Below are 20,741 nucleotides of genomic sequence, written 5' to 3' on the forward strand. Positions count from 1 at the left end.
TAAAATATGTTTAAGGTATTAAAAAATCCTAGTAACATATTTTTTTTAAACCTTTAGTTTAACATTAAAATATTTTATAATATGAAGCTGAGCATAATCACTACTGTAACTAACTCACAATTTATTCAATAACTAAAATATTTTGCATACTTTTAAAGTATCACTTAAATGTTGAAGCTTGGAGAGCTTTGGACACAAAACTACCAGAAATTCAATCAGACAATTAAAACCTACAAATGGAATCAGTTGGAAAATCAGACTATTTTTTAAGTGTAAGGAAGAGAACCATACGTGGAGTTACAGTTGATGGCAATGCTGTGAGGACGACACAACTGGGAATACCGCTGGACCAGAGCCACCTGGGGCAGACTGTACCGCTGGATGGTGCCGGACTGTCTACCGATCAACAAGACCTTCTCACTCACTGCCATGCAGCATATGGGATCCACAGACACCTGTCATACCAGTCAACTTCAGAATAACAAATAAATCAAGTGTTTGATTTGAAACAGATTTTTAATAAGTAGTAAATTAATTGATTAATTGATTGATTTACGAATTTACTTCTCAAACTCTAAATTTATTTTCTTTGATATGGCCACATTGATCTTTGACATCTTAAATTATCTTGGGTACTAGAATTGTTTATAAACCCGTAATGATTTCAGATACTCAAATCGATTTTATGTACCAGAATATCCTGGTAAACAGAATACATTTCATTACTAAAAAATATATTAAATGTTTCAAGTGATATTGGAGACCCAGAATGATTTTGAATGTCCAGAATGATCCAAATTTATCTCGAATTCCATATAATTTATTGATTTTGAATGCCCGAAATGGTTTTGGAAACCAGAAATAAGAATACAGTCTGACTCTAAATAAATGTTATCACCATTTTTATTAGAGAAGGGCGAATACCAAAAGAAATCAATTTCAATACTGATACCAAAGTTTGGTCTCAATTATGAATTATATACCAATTTCTGTATAAGAATAATAAGTAAACATCAATAACTTTGATACTCACTAAAAAAAATTAGATAGGATAGGAAGATCAGACTTACCTTTACCAAACTGGAAGGATATTTCTCTTTTTATCACAGAGACATTAACAAGAACACACTCTATGAAGAAAAAGTTAAATATTCTTCCGATCTGGTAAAGATAAGCCTACTTTTTAAATATAAATGGCAAATAAGAATATAATATACCAAATAGTTGTTTCGTTACCATTAAAATAAATCTGCTCAATAGAAACCAGCCCAAAATTTCAAACCACCCTTAGCCGTGATGAAACTTTAAAAAATATAAACACGCATATATTCTTATAGAGGACATATTTTGACAACAAAAATTAGTGAACATCTTCTGAGTGTGGGCGTCTGCGGTTGATTTGGTTTATTTATACCTTCGTTTTATCGTACAGACAGAATGACAATAACATACTTCACACTTGGTAATTTGAATTCTACCCATCAGCTGTTGTCCTTTGATTGATGCAGCAGACTTGCAGCTTTGCAAGATCATAAATATATCAAAATATGAACAAAGATTTTGATGTAATATTTTTATATTAGCTTGTAAAATATGTTAATAGTTTCATTTATCACTGTTGTTCATAATAAAGTACATATTACTGTGTACTTCAAATACTGTGAATATTGTAATATTTGAAAACTGATAATTTGACTAACTGGCATAGCTTTAGAAAATCTGAAGGCAAATAAAATCTAACTTATGGCTGCTATCATTATTGTCACACGATTCTTTCTTTATTCGTAATTTATAAATACAGCAAACTTAATAATTTATTAATTTTAAAAGTTTTGTAAATAGAAATAATTAACTTTTTACTGAAAGCTAGTTAACTAGAATCAAAATGATGCTGGAATTTATTATTTTTCACAACCTAACCGTTCTATATACCCATCCAATAGATAAATGTTACACTAAATATTAAACTATTGAAACAAATAGCTTACCTGTGTGCTGATGGTTGGCTGAAACAAAAAAACGAATTAGTAAAATAAAGATACACAAGCAATTCACAGTTATTATGTGGTTTATTATTTTCATCCTACAAGAGTAAGTATGTATGAAATTGTTCTATTAATCGGCCTGCTCCCATATATTGTTGCCCAAATAAGTATATGTTATAATCCCAATATCACCTGCATATTTCAAGATGAGACCTTAAAATTTGGCACCCATGTAAAGAAAGATTCTAATAATAATAACAAAACAAAGGCAATGAAAAGGGTTCAAATATAGTAAACAAACACACACAAAATTTTAAAACTTAAACAGATTTTTAAATATAAAATAACATTAAGAGGCATATTATACATATATTTCATATAGACAAGCCCATTTAATTGCCTACAGAGAAATTTTTTTAATATACTCGTAAAAAATAACTTATTTCCTAAGATATGAGGAAATTTCCATTTCAGACAAAATATGCCTTGGCAATTTTAGATAACTGTGCTAAAAGTGGTGGGCATTAAAAGAGTTAAGAAGATATTAAAATAACAATATCTAGCCAATAGATACACAACTTAAGTAGTGAGGTAAATGCCAAAATAACTTTAAATCTTTATTTTTTGTACAGTGATATGATATTTTTTTCACTTTTAACTCTAATTTGTATATTTCTTCCTTGGTAATTTACAAATGCATTCAATGATGAACTATTAACTAAAAGCAAAGATTAAAAAATAACCTTGTCAGTTCTAATCTATGTGCAAAATACTAATTTATTATAAAAGAATGGATCCTATTTTTAATTTTAACCCATCTTGAATTCTTTCAAAATTTTCTAACACCAGGCTTATTTAAAATCACAATCAAAATTAAATTTTTAAATATAATGTTTTGGAACAAATTCGAAAAAGCTTATTAAGGCAAGCTTTACATTTAGGTTTGGATAAATACTAAGTTTTATCAACATTACATGTATAGCCTATATAGAATTATATAAAAATTGTTCTATTAATCTCAGTAAAAGTTGATAATCAGATTCTGCTTACCTGGTAAAACATAATTGTATAGAATAGAGACTCTATCTTACTTGGAAAGTATGGTCTAGATCTTGTATAACCTCTGCCACTCCCGACGGTTGTGTCGTCAATGTGGTACAGCCGTTCCTTGCGATGACGGGAACCTGCAATGTTGCCAACTTAAAGTATTAATGTCGAAATAAACTGGTGAATATCACAAATGTTCAAGAGTTGAGACCACTTCAGACACATGTCACAAAAATTCAAATTAAATTAAATAATTACTAAAAATAAATAAATCAACTAACACTTGTTAAGTATATCGTTACTTAATTAGTATACTTATAAGTATACTTAGTATATAATTAATATACTTGTTAATTTACATAACTAAACAAGTTAGAACCACTGTGCAACTGGGATTCAAAAATTTACCTGCCAAATTAATGCAATGACACCTGCCTGACTAACATTAAAATGTCACTTGTTGCCTAAGGTTATTGGTAGACTAACATCTGAATTTGGTTGAACATATATACAAATTTCTAATAAAAATGTTTGCAATTTACATTTTGTCAAATATTAAAAAAATATATATATTTTGTCTATTTATATTCTCAAATTTCTTTTTGTATAGTTTTGAATGGCTCTACCAAAATAATATATATGAACAATATTTTGAAACAACAAAGGAGTATGATTAGAATGATGTAAAACCTAAACAATGACAAATCAACAAAACTTCATTTTTGGAATCTGAAAATATTAAATGTTTATTTTCAGAGTCAATATATTTTTGAAACTATCTTACTTGAAAAAAATGAAACTTTTTTAAACCCTACGTACACGGAGAATAAGTTTTTGAAATGAATACCATCAATTATCACAAAAATTACAAACCAATCCAAATTCAAAAACTGTTGAAGGAATATTTAATTAATTTAGCAGTCTTCTCTTTTGACAAGAACTTTCCACCTCCACTTTGAAGGATTTATTTTAATATTTCAATTTATGTAATGTTCTATCCCTTTATGTAATAAATATAGTATAAGTATAAATATTTTAACCTAAAATAGTATGTAATTATTTTGATTCAAACATACATTCTGTCCTTATAGAATATGTCAAATGTGTTAAAAATTGTAAATTATTTTATATTTTACATTATTCATTTGAATAACAAATTAAAAAAGATCTTTTCATTTAACTTGACTTTAAAAGGACACTGTAACATCCAAATTTGGTAACTGAAGACTTAAAACGGTCCAATACTTTTTCTTTTTGCAACATCATATTTACAAGAATCATCTACATTTTAGCACTATATGCGAAGCTACAGTGGATGTTCAAAAAGTTATCGTACTTGGAGCATAATGCCAACCTTTAAAAACAAAAATAATAAACATATGCTAACCTAATGTCTAATGCTCATTGATTCAGCTACACACACAACATATATGATGCAATAAATGAGGTGTGCCACAAGGATTAGTACTTGTACCCTCTATATTTATTATCAAAAATGTCCTTTTGTATGAAAACTAATGCAATTTAATATATAAATATATGTAAATATGTTAAAATAAGTATATATGTTTTGTATAATTTGACAATTTTTTGTCACACTGTACCGGAAAAATGTAAAAAGAGTTCACATGTGGTGACTTATTATTAGTATATACAATACAATTTTCTACACACAAAAATAAATAACAAGAATTGAAAAAATTAAAATATTTAAAAAATGTATAATAAAGAAAGGTCCAGAAAGGGTTTAATAACATTTACTCATAAAACTTATTGAAACTCAACACAAATTGACTGCACCCACTCACAAAATTGTGGTTTGTTAATCTTTATACAATATTCAACAGTGCTTTGTTTGTATTTTTTTTTATGCTTTGACCTTTTAAAAACAGAATCTGAAATGCATAAACACTTGTTTTAACCCCCCTTAGCTCCATCATTATGGAGGTTGGTGCACCAACCTGCGTTGCCCAGTGTGGAGTGTGTCTTAGGTGTGATGTAATGCCACAACAAGAAGTTGTCCCTGGACGCAGCAAACACGTGGCTCGAATTGATTGCCACAAACAGCGGTTCCATGTCCATATATTTAGCTGCAACAATGTGAAAATTAATTTTGGTTAGGTTATTACGTTTTCAATGATACATTCTTGCATTTTTCAATTTTATAGCAGTATATGCTGGTGGAACTACTTTACCTTATCTCACTACCCCCTTGTTTTAAATTATGTGTATCTTAGCACATCTACACATCAAACTTAAACTTTTTATTGCAGGTAATAATTTATATAGCAAAAGTCATTATGTAAGGTAAAAACTTACATGACGTGGCCCCCTAAGGAAACATTTTATGAAGGTAGGCCTTAGCCAGACTAACGAATGTAGACTCTGTGGAGAAGAGGAGGAATCAGCAGAGAACATTTGGTTAGATTGTCCTGCCAAACTCGGAAAAGATACCTGGGAGCATATCTCCTCAGCCCCGAGGATATCAGAGAACAGGAGCCCTCAAATCTGATTGGTTTTTGAAAAAGCCTCGGATTTTGAGGACACAAAATTAAAGTAAGGGAGGCGCAAGGTCCTTTTAGGACACCAAATGTTTCCACTTCCAACACCAGTGTAATAATGGTGGTCTCCCAATTATCAGCCAAAAATTTAGCTACATTATAAAATATTGTCTTTGAGGTCAAACGTTTTAGACAAATTATTAACACCTTCGGTGTTGGAGCATATTTGATGGAATCTGGTAATCTGTTTATAAAGTGGATACCAGCCTGCAAGGGCAGGTGTTCATAAACTACCATTCTGTGTTTCCCAGTTTGGTAGTTGTCTCTGCCTCCTGTTTCACACCCGGGAATGTCTCGGACCCTTGTCAGGGTATATTTTGACATAATATTGTTTCCAAAATGTAGATACTTGGCAAAGTCACCAGTTACACTTTTTTAAAGCTGGTTGGCAATGCTCTTTAAAATTCATGTTTGCTGTTATTCAAAATACTTGCTTTTTTAAGCTTGAAAGCTCTCAAAAATTGATTATTTAAACAAGTCCCCCATAACACCACTACAAAGGACAACTACATGATTTAAGATAATACTTTTTATACATTATCAGGTACTTGTTACCTTCCTAAAGAAAAAAAACTACATCTAAGAAAGCTTTTTGATATAAGTACAGACTGATTTGCATTTTGAGGTTTTGTAAAAATAGATAATTTAGTATAGTGAGAACAACAGAAGTTTTTTAACTACAAAAAAGCAAAATCCTCAACAATAAAAACCCGTGCAGCTCTTGTTCTAATTTTATATGTTACTACTGTCATATTTTAGAAACTCTTGAACTCCAGAACAAAAAATCAGGAACCTAAACCAAAAATAATTAACATTGATGGGTTTTTCATGTAGTTAAATAACAGCATAAAAAAATAGAAAGCTAGGCTTATTTGTGTACTTAGTTGAAGAGTCTGGTCCAATAATAGTTCAAAATATTAATCACTTAATAAATGCCTGTTACAATTCTACTCTGATTTCCTAAAACATCATTTGAATCATAACTCAAATAAACAATAGTAGAAAATGTCATCATCAGAAAGTTCAGTGTTTGATTGTATATCAATTCAAATTCCATTTTTAAACATTCTCTTTTGCCCATTTTTATACATAAACCTAAGTCCACATATAAAGAATAATAAACACTAACAATTATTGAAACAAATGTGCCAACTATGAGTAAAAAGAGCAATGAGACTTAAACTTTGAATTTGTTACCATGCATCAACATACTAGACTTTGGTTAGCTATTGTAGCTGTCAACCGAAAAACTGTCATCACAACAAAATATTCAAAGAAATCAAGAAGTAAGAACAAAGGCAATTTCTTTTTTATTCCTGTTACATTTAATAGAACAAACACTACAGCAAACAGTATTGATTATAACAAATTTGTTTGGTAAATACTCATAACAACTTAAACAGTGGTGATAGTGAAATTGTGATCTACATTTTTCGCATAACCCCCCTCCCACCACTTCAAAAATTGTTATCTATGATATACTTGTGTAGGGTTAAAAAGATTAAAATAAAGTTATTTGATTATGATTATGCGTTTAATAACTTTGAATGGTCACTAATTTAGTTACAATAAAAAAAATGTATTATTCTTATTTCACTGATTTACCCTCATTATGAGTCTTAAAATGAAGTGCTCTTAACTTAGGCTAACCAAGCAATCATATTTTATATACGAGGGGGTACCCAAAAAAAACCGGAATTATTTTATAAAAATTATATATTATCAAATTTTTTACAATACGACCTTATCTCCTTCAAAATAATCTCCATTACAACTAATACACTTGTCCCAACGGTATTTCCATTGATCAAAACATTTTTTGTAGTCATCTTTAGAAATGGCTGCAAGCTCAAGCTTGGTTTTTTTCTTAACCTCTTCAACGCTGTCAAATCGTTGACCTTTCAAGCCTCTTTTCATGTGTGGAAATTTAAAAAAGTCGCATGGAGCGAGGTCAGGCGAGTAAGGTGCGTGGGGCAGCGGAACCATGCCGTTTTTGGCTAAAAACTGCCTTCAACTCGATGTGCCTTTTGGTGGTCAGTCAGATGTCGAGGAACAAATTTGGCAGCAACCCTTTTCAGTCCTAAATCTCCTGTTAAAATTCGCTGAAACCGAGCTCCAAGTTAACCCACTACTCTCTGATAGTTCCTCAATTGTCTGTCGACGGTCGGTGAGCACAAGTTCACGAATTTTCTCAACATTTTCGTCCGTTCGAGAGGTTGATGGACGTCCAGAACGAGGTTTGTCTTCAATCGACATGTCGCCATTTTTAAATCGAGCGAACCACTCGTAGACCTGAGTTTTTCCCCATAGCATCATCTTTGTAAGCTGTATTCAACATTAAAATAGTTTCTGCAGCATTTTTACCAAGTAAAAAACAAAATTTCATAGCTGCACATTGTTCACTTAAACTTGCCATGACAAAAAACGAAACAAGAACAAAACAGGGTTAGCGAAAACAGTCACTACGAACGAACAGAATGCACTATGACAACGGAACTGGGGTCACTGAGCTCGCAATGGGTTGCGCGACACACGCCTAGCGGCAGGAATGTGTACTACACGCTGCCGGCTGCCAGCAATACAATTCCGGTTTTTTTTTGGGTACCCCCTCGTATTAAATCAGTAATGTTTTAGTCAGACAACTTCACAAACATTAGCCTGATTATAATACCATTATTAATGTTGATGTAAGAATGAAAATATCAATAGATTTGGAAGAACTGAGACAAAATTAAACTTGCACTGATCAATTAACCCTTTGCACGCCACCAGTAAATCCATTAACTTTTCTATAAGCCAAGACAAGTAAACAATTTTGTTTTTTTAAGTTCAAGTTAAACTGATAAGTTTGATTACATTTTACAACAAAACAAGATAAATATGTCAAACTAATCACAACACTACCACCCGATGAAGAATAATAACGAGATATGTAGTAGACACGCGTACTTGTCACAACCGAGAAAGCAGTAATACACGCCATGGATATGTTTGGTTATGGCTCTGTAGGAGACACAGAACTGATGAGCAGGTGGTCGGAGTTAGACAAAAGGCGCTCCCCTCCCCTACCGCAGAGTGAAGGTTGTTTATAAATACTTCCTTGGCAACCGCAATAAGCACAAAGCGTGTACCAGGTATTTCAAAGGTCTTTTGTGAGCTAAAGAACTCTCCAAGAGACATAATCTATAATATCGGATATAACTTTATTTGGCGTTTTGATTAAAGTCTACCATTCATATATATATATCTACGGCGTGGGAAGGGTTAATTGGAACCTTACAGTTTTGAGACAATGGGTAGAATAACACCTACTCACAGTCCACTGGTGTGGCAATGGCATTGCACAGTATCAAACCGAATTGGCCAGTCGCATCCTCGGCTCTCACAGCCAGCACGCAGTGGTCCTTGCACGCCGCCACACCTAGCAGCCCTCGCACCTTTTTGCTATAACACTGCACACCAACAATTCCTTGTTAAATAGACCTTTTAACTCAGAGCAAATCAGCAAGATATAGAACACATCAAATTACGCACAAAAGCAATTTCCCTTAAATACCACCTGAGATTGAAATCAATATGATAATATTATTGTTCGCTGCGGGCGGTAACTCTGGTTACCACCGCTACGCTGCACTAGGAGCGGGTGGTAACTGTGGTTACCACAGAGGTCACCACAGAACTGTGGTTCTGAAATGAGGTCAGTGTGGGGCCAGCACTCAAGCTATCACAACACCGTATTTTTCACTCCTCGGGAGGTACTTTTCCCGTATTTTTATGCACTTTGTTTTCACATTAGACTTTTTCATGATTTTTTTAAAAGTTTCTATAGTAGTAAGTGATTGTGCAACACAATGGATGTTCCCCCTGTGACCAATTGGTGTACAACGACCAAGTTCTAGGCGTATTTGTAAATAATAAATTACTTTTGGGTGGGTTGGTTAGGATGTATATACACATTTGTATCAATATTTTATTGAAGTAAACATATTTCTTCTTTTTTCATTTTTATAAACTTATGTACTACAATATTTTTAGTAAACTACAATAATTTCAAGTAAACATTTGAATAATAACTGAATTTGAGTGAGTTAGCGGAGATGTATATAAACTTTATCACATTTTTATAAATTTTACATTCATTTTCGTTTACACACTTACGTATAAATATTGTTTATGTTTGTCTAAAACGAATAAAAACAGTTCACTTAGCTACGATGTATTCATTTGGAATATTCCCACTGCCATAAAAGGGCCTTCCCTAGTACGAGCGGTAACTAGAGTTATCAGCTGGCAAGGAAGACTATCCTCAGAAGCTAGCGATAACAACAGTTACTGCATCCCCAAATTGGTTATAGGGTGATCATTTTTGTGACTAATGAGTAATTTTCATATATTTCTATCATATTTCATCCAAAAGTAAGTGAAAATATATTTAAAAAATGTCAGCATAAACGACTATATAGGGATTAGCAGCAAACGTGTTAATAGGGCTTAAAGCCAGGATTGTTACTGATTGGTAGGAAAATCAGCAGACTTATCTTGAAAATCACAGACAAGATGTCAAAGTCTGCTACAAAGACAAACCAGTCCCCCAACATGCTGCAAGCCACAACATCACAGACCTTAACAACTGTTTCAAATTCACAACAGTAAAATCATTACCAAAAGACTGCAATTCCTCACAGTTAAGAAGATGGGAACTAGAACACCAACGGGTAACAAAATCAAAACATCCTCCAAACCTAAACCTCCCTCCAGGGAGATAAATCTCTCCCTCCACTCCCTTCAGCAGACTAAAAGTTTCCATAGACACAATATTGTACTCATACATTGTCAACCGTTATACAGTGTCTAGGAAAAAAATGGAAAAGTGAATTGGCAACCCTGCTTCCCACATTGACTCTGCAACCCAAAGTGAACAGACAACTAGAACGCTCTCTACTGGTTGAGGAAGATCGAAAATTTCCAATTATGTGTAAAAATATGTGTACTTTTATGTGTTCTTTCAAATCAGTGGACCGACCCTAGAAGAACTTTTCAGGATAAGCCTACTGATTTTCCTATCAACAAGTGACAAATATTTGTACACCAGTAGAATAAGTTGAGTCACCCAAAAAGGGTTCATCTCTGGTTATTTTATACCTAACAGATGACTAAAAATTGTGCATTAGCGTACAGTTGGAGAAAATGTTAAATAATAGCCATTTTGATTGTGGTTAAGATATGTTGAAGAGATGACTTGTTCTGTTCTCTGAGACTCATAATGTTTGATAAATTTGAATCTTTGGGTGAATGAAGCAGGAATTAACCATTCCACCCAAAAAGTACGAAGGGATAACTCCCCGGAGCCTTTATTACTCCTTCTTTAGTGATTTCACAGTGGAACTGTTACACTCAGAACACGTGAAAATTTATCACTGTAGTGCCTAGAGAGCAAAAAAACTCCATTCGTTCTGACTTTAAACGGAAAAAGTCTGACTTTGTTGGAACTCTCTGGCTATAGTAAACATATCCCGCTTTGAGTGACCGACCAACGTTTCAGCTTAAGACCAGTGGATGTTAAAGATGAGGATTTGGTTAGTAAAGTTAAGTTTTTAGGAGTTTTTTTTTTTATAATAAATTGAGTTGGGATACACATGTGGATTATATAGCTTCAAAATTGTCAAGCACAACTTATTTATTAAAACGTCTTGTGTTTTTTGTTCTTAAAAACTATGTAAGAACTGCTTATTTCTCCTACCTCCAGTCCATTCTAAGGTATGGTCTCATAATATGGGGTGATTGCAGTAGGATAAATGAAATTTTAACTGCTCAAAAGAAAGCTGCAAGAATTGTTTCAGGGTCAAACCCTTTAGACCACTGTAGGCCCCTTTTCATTTCTCAGGAAATAACTACGTTAATACATTTGTATATTTTTGATTGCATAGTGTACAGTATGAAAAACTCAGATAAATTAGACTTCAGATCCAATATTTATAACTACAATACCAGGAATCGAAATAATTTGGAAATTGAATTTAACCGTCTTAGTAAAACCATGAACAGTCGCAAAGTAATTTCATTAACAGTTTGCAACCACTGGTTGATAAATAATATCCTGACTCAATTTTCAGAAAGAAACCTTATAGTTGGTTACTGGTTACTCCTTTTTACAGCCTTCAGGAATGTTTTGAAGTTTTTTTTGTTTTTTTTGTTTTTTTTCCTTGGGGCGGCCTACTGCCATGCACTTAAGCCTCAAGGGCTTTTTGCGCACCCTGGAAACACACCATGAGGCCCACCAGTCTACAACTTCAGCATTTCAACTAACCGCCGAAAACAACCTATCAAGTCCTCCTGGGAAAATTCACCACCCCTGTCCAAACTACCAAAGATGGCATACCGCTCTCTTGCTATTGCAGGGCAATCAAAGAGCAGGTGCTCAGCAGTCTCCTCCTGCTCATTACACCTTCCACAGAGCGGATCCTCCTGAAGGATGCCAACTTTGTGAAGATGCTTCCTCAGGTGACCATGCCCCGTAATGAGACCAATGACCTTAGAAGACATTGATCTGTTTAATGAGAGAAGGTCCGAAGCCACCTTGGAGGAAGGTGACTGTAACACCATTCTACTCACTCTCAAACCCGGATGCAACCTCCACCTTCTCCCATGCTCCGCGCGAATCCATTTCGAGACAACCCTAGAGGATTCACACCTTTATTGTCTCAAATATTTACAGTTGCTTTTTTCTTGTTATTTTAAATTAGTCTATATCCTTTTTTTGTTATTTATTTGTTGTTATTGTTAGTTTATTTATAAATATTTTATTAATTGCTGAATTTTACTTTTGTTGATTAGTTTTCATTGTTTTTATATCTTTTAATTGTCATTTTATTGAAGTAATTTTTTTAACTAATTGACAGTGTTATTTTAACAACTCTTTTTATACCTTAACATAAAAAAATTATCAAATTATAACAAAGTATGAATTCAAAATGTAATGGTTTATCTGTTATTTATAGTTTATCTAGACTTGGCGTTGTGCTGCAATACTGACATTTATACTTGTAAAAAGTCTTAAAACCAATAAATTGATTGAACGCAGAAACCAGACTGACCTCGTTGTTGTTGGTGTTCCAGAAGATGACGTTGGTGCCGGGCCGGTCCTGTCTGTTGTACGAGTAGACGACCGTGTGCGAGAAGTACCCCCACTTGTAGCTGGGCCGGATGTTGGCAAAGTATATGAATGAGTCCACGGCCAGCGCCACACGGAGTGAACTGCCCTCCCACACACAACACGATACCTCACGTCCAGGGATCTTCATTGTGCGCAAGTGCTACAATGGTAGAAACACATTAGCATTTATCTATAATGTTAAGTTTACACAATACAACGCACAAGAGTTATAGGTAAACTATATTACACGTTTGTTTAATTTAAAAATATTACACAGAATAAAATTACTAGTAACATTTATTCTAATGATGATCTTTTGGTTTGGAATTTTGTCATTTCAGAGTGCAGAGTTCTGAATTGGTTTGTACGTCTCAGTTGCTAGTTGGATTTTCTGATGCAGCTGCATGAATTTGTATACCATAAAATATGTTTGCACTGATGGAGATGTGTGGTATCAGGTGCTCTGTACACCCGAGTAGGAGTTGGGAGAATTGAAAGAGCCCACGAAACTTTGGGTATCAGCAACTTCATATACTTACTTTAGGTATTATACTTTTCGTAACATATAACGATGCCAAATGTCCAAAATTCTGTTATACTATCAAACCTTCTATTGTCAATAACATACTTTAAACAAATAACCTTCCTATCATTCCTCTTCTTCTGTCATTATCCCTTATCCAGTTTGTTTCAAATATGCTACAGGAAATGCAAGAACAAACAACACTACAATTTAACCCTAAAGAGGTAATTTAATAAACATATGTTATGAATTTTACTTTTAAGGTTTAATAGGACATTTTTAATTTTTATAAAATTTACTATAGATTGTAATAATGTTGTCCGTTAATGTTTACAAGAAGAAAAGTTTGTGAACGTTGAGTTTAGCTCCAGTTCACCTTCCTCTTAGTGCAGTGTCTGGAACCTGGTGCTGTTACTGACTTGATTCCTGATTCTGGAATCATGTTCGTTTGAAGAGATCCAAAAAATGTCGGCAATGAAGAAGCTCAAAATGAACTCTTTACTGACCCCACACTGAATGAACCCTTCCCACCATAGCTACGTTACGTGTAGAAAAGCTTGTTCCACAATCAGAGTGATATAGTTTTCCCTGTTATTTTAAAAATTACTCAGAAGCAGTTTTTCACAATAAAGAAGGCCATACTCTCAACCAAAATCTCAACTACAAAACTTACAGAAATATCCGAACCACCTTGTTAGCAGATCACCACAGTAGGTTATGAGTAAAGCACAGCTTTTTAAAAATGTCTCCATTTTCTGCTGGTAATGTCAAATATTATTAAAAGAAACAAAAAGAGAAAAGTACAGTAATACAATAAGTACAATAATACAAGTAAAACAATCAGATCCCATGCCCAATAATAGGACACAGTGAAGGGATTACGTAACTGTGGATCTCTGTGGTTCTATTACCTCTCCAAAGGGTGTGAAGAACTGGATGACGTTGCAGGACTTGGTGTCCCCGGACAGCAACGTGGAACCGGTGACAGCAAGCACACTACCGTTGTGGTTCCAGCAGCAACAAACAGCTGAGATCCCAGTATCCAACACCACTGGGCCTACAACACCATATCATAGACAATAGACAAATATTTATTGTACAATACGTTTTCTGTTATCACAATGTAATCAAAGTTTTTGGAATAATAATCTTTCATGGGGACATTACATTGATTTTCTGTCTACTAAATTATCTAGAATTATTTTTTTATTGCGACGTCTATCTTGCTGCATAAGTGAAAATTATGTTCTGACTGCATATTTTGGCTACTTTCAGTCAATTTTGAGATATGGATTAATACTGTGGGGAAATAGTGCTAGAGTTTAGGAAATACTGGTGCTTCAAAAGAAAGCTGTTAGAATTGTTGGTGAAGTTGAGTGTCTCGATCATTGTAAACCCTTTTTCATTAACCAAGGAAAATAGTTAATTTATATTTGTTTGACTTATCAAGTTATTACATTTCAAATAATAAGGACTTAAAAAACCATACACAAACATAATTACAACACAAGAAATAGAAATAACATTTAAATTGAATATTGTCGACTGAGCAAATCTTTGAATAGTCATGATGTAATTGGCTTCAAAGTGCATAACAAATTGAAACATCTGATTGAAAAATACACTCTTAAAATTTATATAATCAAACTTTATGAATGACTGTTACAAAACCCTTTCTATTAATCAATGAGTTTTTTCTATTAACAAAATAGACTTTAGTATTATTCTCAACTAGACAATTATTGTCTTATATTATTATATGTATAATATTTTTGTATTATACTTATTAAACATTATTAAGAAAATGCTATTTAGTCTGTAGCTGAATTATACTTTGTCAATGCATGTAACATGTTTTATGACAAATAAACGAATTTATTATTATTATTAATAAAAACTAGTACATAGTCAATGATTAAAACTACATAACTAAACTTATTCTAAAACATTACTTTTTATGTATATTTTATTGATATAAAAAATTAAAAAACATTGATTAAATCCAAGGCTTAAACCCATTAGAATTTTTTTTATATATATATTTTTTACTATTCGTTTTCATCATGAACTGTCTTCAAAAAATTCATTTACACTATAATATGTTTTTTTGACAAAGTGCTTCTTTTAAGTTTTTTGTAAATGTAGATAAGAGAAGTTTTTTATACGACTGTGGAATATTATTATATAATTTCAAACCTAGATAAAAGAGGTCTAGTTTCAAATTTTTTTAGTTTATGTGCCAAAACAAATTACAATTTCTTGTGTGATTTATGATTAAATTTGTATTTTTCAAATTTATCAGCATTCTTATGTACCAATTTCAGCATTTCAAAAAAATATATACACAGCAAAGTAAGGAAGTTAATTTTTTTAAATAACAGTTTACATGTTCTTGAGTTGCAATGACCTATTGTTCTAATAATTGATTTTTGACTAATAAAGTGGTTTTGCACATCTGAGCAATTACCCCACAGAGTAATTCCATAACTCAACATATTCTTCTTTAATTTAATCATCCAAGGCTGATTACAAAATTTACTAATACATTAGAAACACGTGGATTTTCTGAGGTATATAGAACCAACAACACACTATAGAACAGAATTAAACTGTAAATCAGCAAGCTAGGCTAACGTCTTCCAGTTCAAATTGCATCAAAACATTTTTGATGCAACACACAAAATTGCAAAACAATTATTTTCTTCAAAATATATTGGTCTGTTTCGAGTGATCTGCATAATAAGCAGTCATCTGTATAAGCGTGTTGAAGGGGCAGAGCTTTCTCATGATTGGCTGAAGCTTAACCAATGACTAGTTATGATCAATAGTTCTAATTCTTCATTACCATTGCCTACTTTTTGACAATTTCACACCATCTTCTTCGACAAAGTTATTTTTGTTCTTGATTATTTCTAAGGTTTCTCTTGGATAATAGTATAGAATTTTCTCAAGTACTTTTGTTTTGTCAAATACTGTTGCGTGTTTAGTCTTGAAGCTGTGGTCTGCTATGGACGATTTTTCTATATCTAGACACATTGTGTGTTTAATGTGTTAATTCACTTGTGTGTACATTAGACGTTTAATGTGTACAGCACGTTCTATGCCATGATGTGGGCCTGCAACTATCAATAATTATAATTTTGTTCTCTATAGGAATTTTTAAGGAAGAAAATGTTTGTAATGGCGCAGAATGTTTTATGCTCTGTAAAGTAACAAGTTGTGATAAAAAGTAAAATTTTTGTAAATTTACAGGCAAAATATAAATTGTCCGTACTAAAAATAAAAACTCTTTTAGTAACAAACATGAAAAAATCCAAAAAAATGTATTAGAATTTTTCGTTTGTTACATAATGTTAAAAAAAGTTTATTCTCAAAATTTAGGCACTAAAATTATTGAAATATATTCTGAAGAAAATTTATCATTTTTTCTTGTTGTGAAACAGACAGACTCTCTTCTGTATCCTGAGGTTTTCGAACAAACTTGAAATGTTCCAACATGAATATTTTAGTTTAGTTTTTAAAGGATTAATCAATTACTCGAATTAGACTAGTTATAAATCTATTGAATCATGTAGGTAACTTGAATGTAAACCACTAAACTATCCAATTACCTTACAAGTTAATAATGCACCATACTTTAGAGTAAACTATATACGCACATTAAACGATCCAGGTAAAACAATTGTTCTACACTCTATGTGACTACATATACAGGTATCAATATACTTTTTCCACAATTGTAACATGTGATCAGAACACTCACTGTCATCGTTCTCGTCCCTCATGATCTGTATGTGACCGGATTGGTAGCAGACGACCAGGCATGGACAGTCCACATCCACATAGCCGTTCCTCCCGTCGTACCATGCCAGTCCCACAACCTGCACTGACTTGACCCACACCTGGCCTCCCGCTGGCAGACACAGTATTGCCAACTTCATCTAGAGCAACAATCGTACATTTATTACTTGTCAAGCACTTTTCATAGACTTAAGGAAGCAATAGATCAGAAGCTAAGCAGATTGTCAGTATGTGATCCAACCTCACTGACTAGGTTAGTTAAAAGCGCATGTAGGGAAAGTCTCAAGGCAAAGGACGTTCGTGGCAGAAGAAAACCCGCTTACTGGTGGACGATGGAAATTGCAGACCTGAGAAGAACATGCCTCAGGGCACGTAGAATTCTGACAAGGGAAAGACAAGAGGAAGGGCTCCTGAACACTTTAAAATAGCAGTAGCAGAAGCAAAAAGAGAACTTCGCAAAGGAATTTTAAATTCAATGAAGCTGCGCTGGAAAGAAGTGTGCGAAAGTGTAAATGAAGATCAGTGGGGGAACGGGTACAGGATAGTCATGAAAAGGTTTGGACAGTCGCTTCCTATGTTATCCTCTGAAATGATTATACAAGTGGCTGATAGTTTGTTCCCGAAGCATCCTCAAGTAATGTATGAGGAGATTGCTGCAACACACATTCCAACTTTCACGGAGGCAGAACTTGAAGATGCCCTCAAGAGAATGAAGACCAAGAAGAGAATGAAGGCCCAGGGCCGGACGGCATCCCCTCAGAGGCTGTTACAATGCAGCTAAGAGCCAGCCTCAGAAAGTCCTTCAGGCTATGAATCATGTCCTTCTCAATGAAGATTTCCCATCAGAGTGGAAGAAAGCAAGACTGGTTCTCTTGAAAAAAGAGGGAAAGCCGAACCATATACCCACGTCGTAAAGACCGCTATGCCTTTTGGATACGTTTGGGAAGCTGCTGGAGCATTTACTTCTGGGCAGACTGAAAGCAGATTTGGAAAGAACTGGTGGTCTTTCTGAGAACCAGTTTGGGTTCAGGGAGGGCTATTCTACAGTGAGCGCTGTCCAGAAAGTTTTAAACTTAGTGGATCGTGCGGCAAGTGGCACCACACGGACCAGACAAATCCCGGCAGTAATTACCCTGGATATCCGGAATGCTTTCAACAGTGCATCATGGCAGAAGATATTAGACATAATGAAGTCTAGGGGAATTGAAGCGTACCTAAGAAGAGTGATTCAACAGTACTTAAAGGGCAGGAGTATACTTGTGAAGACTGAGCAAGATTTCTTAGAGATGGAAATATCCAGTGGAGTACCTCAAGGCTCAATACTGGGACCCACTTTATGGAACTTGCTTTATGACGGGGTGCTCAGGCTTCCTTTCTCAGAGGGTGTATCCCTAGTGGGATATGCTGATGACTTAGCGTTAGTTGTGATTGCCTCATCAGGGCGACTCCTTATGAATAAAGCGAACAGAGCCATCAGTCAGATCAGTACCTGGTTACGACATCATGGTTTAGCAATCGCACTGAGAAGACAGAAGCTATAGTTATGGCAGGCAGAAGAGTACTCTTGGACATTAGTTTTGAAGTCAATAGAATAGAGATCAAACCTACTAGAATAATCAAATACCTGGGAGTTTGGTTGGACCATAGAAGATCATTCAAAGTCCACATCGTTGAAGTCTCTAAGAAATGCACTAAAGTTGCTGGATGTCTTAGCAGACTTATGGGGAATATACAGGGGCCCAGTCCAAGTAGACGAAGATTGCTGGCAACAGTTGTTGAATCGATCGCTCTTTATGCAGCCCCAGTCTGGACAAGGGCTTTAAACTCGGCAAGAGCAAGAAGTACATTAGATCAAGTACAAAGAAAAATGGCTCTAAGAGTCTGCAGTGGTTACCGCACCATTGCAGCCGATACAGCATTTGTCATAGCAAGTGTCCCGCCACTAAGCATAAAAGCCGAGGAAAGAGTACATCGGCATAATGGCATGGAAACTACTGAAGCACAGAATAGACTACTAGATCAGTGGCAAGAAAGATGGTCAAGCAGTCAGAAAGGAGCATGGGCAAGGACTCTCATCCCTGATGTTGCTCAGTGGGTCAAAAGAAGACATGGCGAACCGAATTTCTTCGTTACACAGTTTCTCTCTGGGCATGGGGATTTCCAAAAATACCTATTTCGTATGCAGAAAGCAGAATCCGAGAACTGCAGATACTGTCAGGATGTAGACACGGCAGAGCATACCATACTGGATTGTGAGAGATGGGACCAGCTGAGAAGACCGTACTTGATGGAGCTTGATATCCTGACGAGTGGCAACATCATAACTAAGATGATTGAAAGCCAAGATCAGTGGGTCATGGTGACAGAAATGGTTGAGAGGATCATGAGGCAAAAGAAGATGGAGGAAGGACATCAATAGACTAGAAGAGTACAGTAGTATATGTCATACTGCTGAGACCCTGCTGGACTGAAGTAATGCCTTTTGGTGATCCCAGTTCCAGTAGATGAAGTGCAGGAGGTTTTAGTGGGTAAACCTAGGGATCGTAGAGAAAGAGAAGAAAAGGGAGTCCCATACACGGGGAGCTCTAAAGCGGAGACCCTAGGTGCGTAACGCATTTCCTCCTGAAGACAAAAAAAAAAGCACTTCTCATAAACTTATTTGAACTAAGTTAACATAACACCTCATTGTATGGTCTAATAGTATTCCAGGAGGGTTCACTTCTGGCTGGTTTATACCTTCCAGGTGAACCTACACTGAGTATCCATGGGCGTATCTAGGAAGACCTAATGGGGGGGTGCGTTACTACTACCGGAAAATCTGGGAATTTTCTTTACCTGCCAAGAATTCTTCCTTGTCACAGAATTTGAGCTATCCCCTATCTTGACTTTAAACTCCTCTATAAACTCAGAGTGTCTTCACGACAAATTTGAAGTTTATTAAAGCAATCTCCAGTCTAAAAACATAGAAATTTTAACCTTGATAGCTTCAGACTAATATTGATAACTCAAATTTCTTTAAACATATTTGACATAATTATATATTCCTGCATATCGTAAAAACTAATAGACATAATTGTATTACAGTACAAATTTACTTAATTACTATATTATACTTATTTCTATAAACCAATAATATAATATGTAAATAAAAAGAATAAGACCGCAAGATAGATTCCAGTGGGACCTTTTGATGTATTCTAGTGCAAATTAAAATCTCATTTTGAACCTACACACAAGACCTATCTCCTCTACACGATCCACTGAAGGCACATCAAAAGTGTACATAAATAAAAAACTGTTTGTAAGTTCCGGTATACTTTGAAAAAACATAATTAATTATTCTTAAGAGCCTTACAACAAAGTTTCCCTGGTTGTCGTACACATGGACCTCGCCATCACGGAGACTGAAAAGCAACAGTTTTCCATCAGGAGACCACTGGACCCCGGTCAGAGCCGAACCCTTCAGCTCCTTTCCCCATATCCGATTGCCATCGACCGATCCCACGATCACAGCTCCTGCAGTCACACAATTCTCATATTTAATGACCAATAAATCAATATTCTGTAGATTTAAACAACAAATGGTACCAAAACATGGCACAACATTTTCCCTTTTCCATAATGGACCAGGGTTTAAGCTGCAATTGCATTTGTCGCATTTTGCTAAACGA

At 34.5% G+C, this 20,741-nt stretch overlaps 1 protein-coding gene across 1 annotated transcript in view; it reads right to left on the bottom strand.

Moving 5' to 3' along the window:
- Nucleotides 1-20,741, bottom strand: part of LOC124367026 (WD repeat-containing protein 35-like) — a 55,679-nt gene that overhangs the window by 19,127 nt on the left and 15,811 nt on the right. The window contains 10 exon segments of the mRNA XM_046823708.1: nt 292-455; nt 1,989-2,006; nt 3,077-3,124; nt 3,126-3,169; nt 4,994-5,122; nt 8,910-9,045; nt 12,688-12,906; nt 14,181-14,326; nt 17,033-17,210; nt 20,426-20,586. Coding sequence (XP_046679664.1) covers nt 292-455; nt 1,989-2,006; nt 3,077-3,124; nt 3,126-3,169; nt 4,994-5,122; nt 8,910-9,045; nt 12,688-12,906; nt 14,181-14,326; nt 17,033-17,210; nt 20,426-20,586 — 1,243 coding nt within the window.

Source organism: Homalodisca vitripennis, chromosome 7 (genome assembly GCF_021130785.1).
Source record: "Homalodisca vitripennis isolate AUS2020 chromosome 7, UT_GWSS_2.1, whole genome shotgun sequence".
Classification (NCBI taxonomy): Eukaryota; Metazoa; Arthropoda; class Insecta; order Hemiptera; family Cicadellidae; genus Homalodisca; species Homalodisca vitripennis.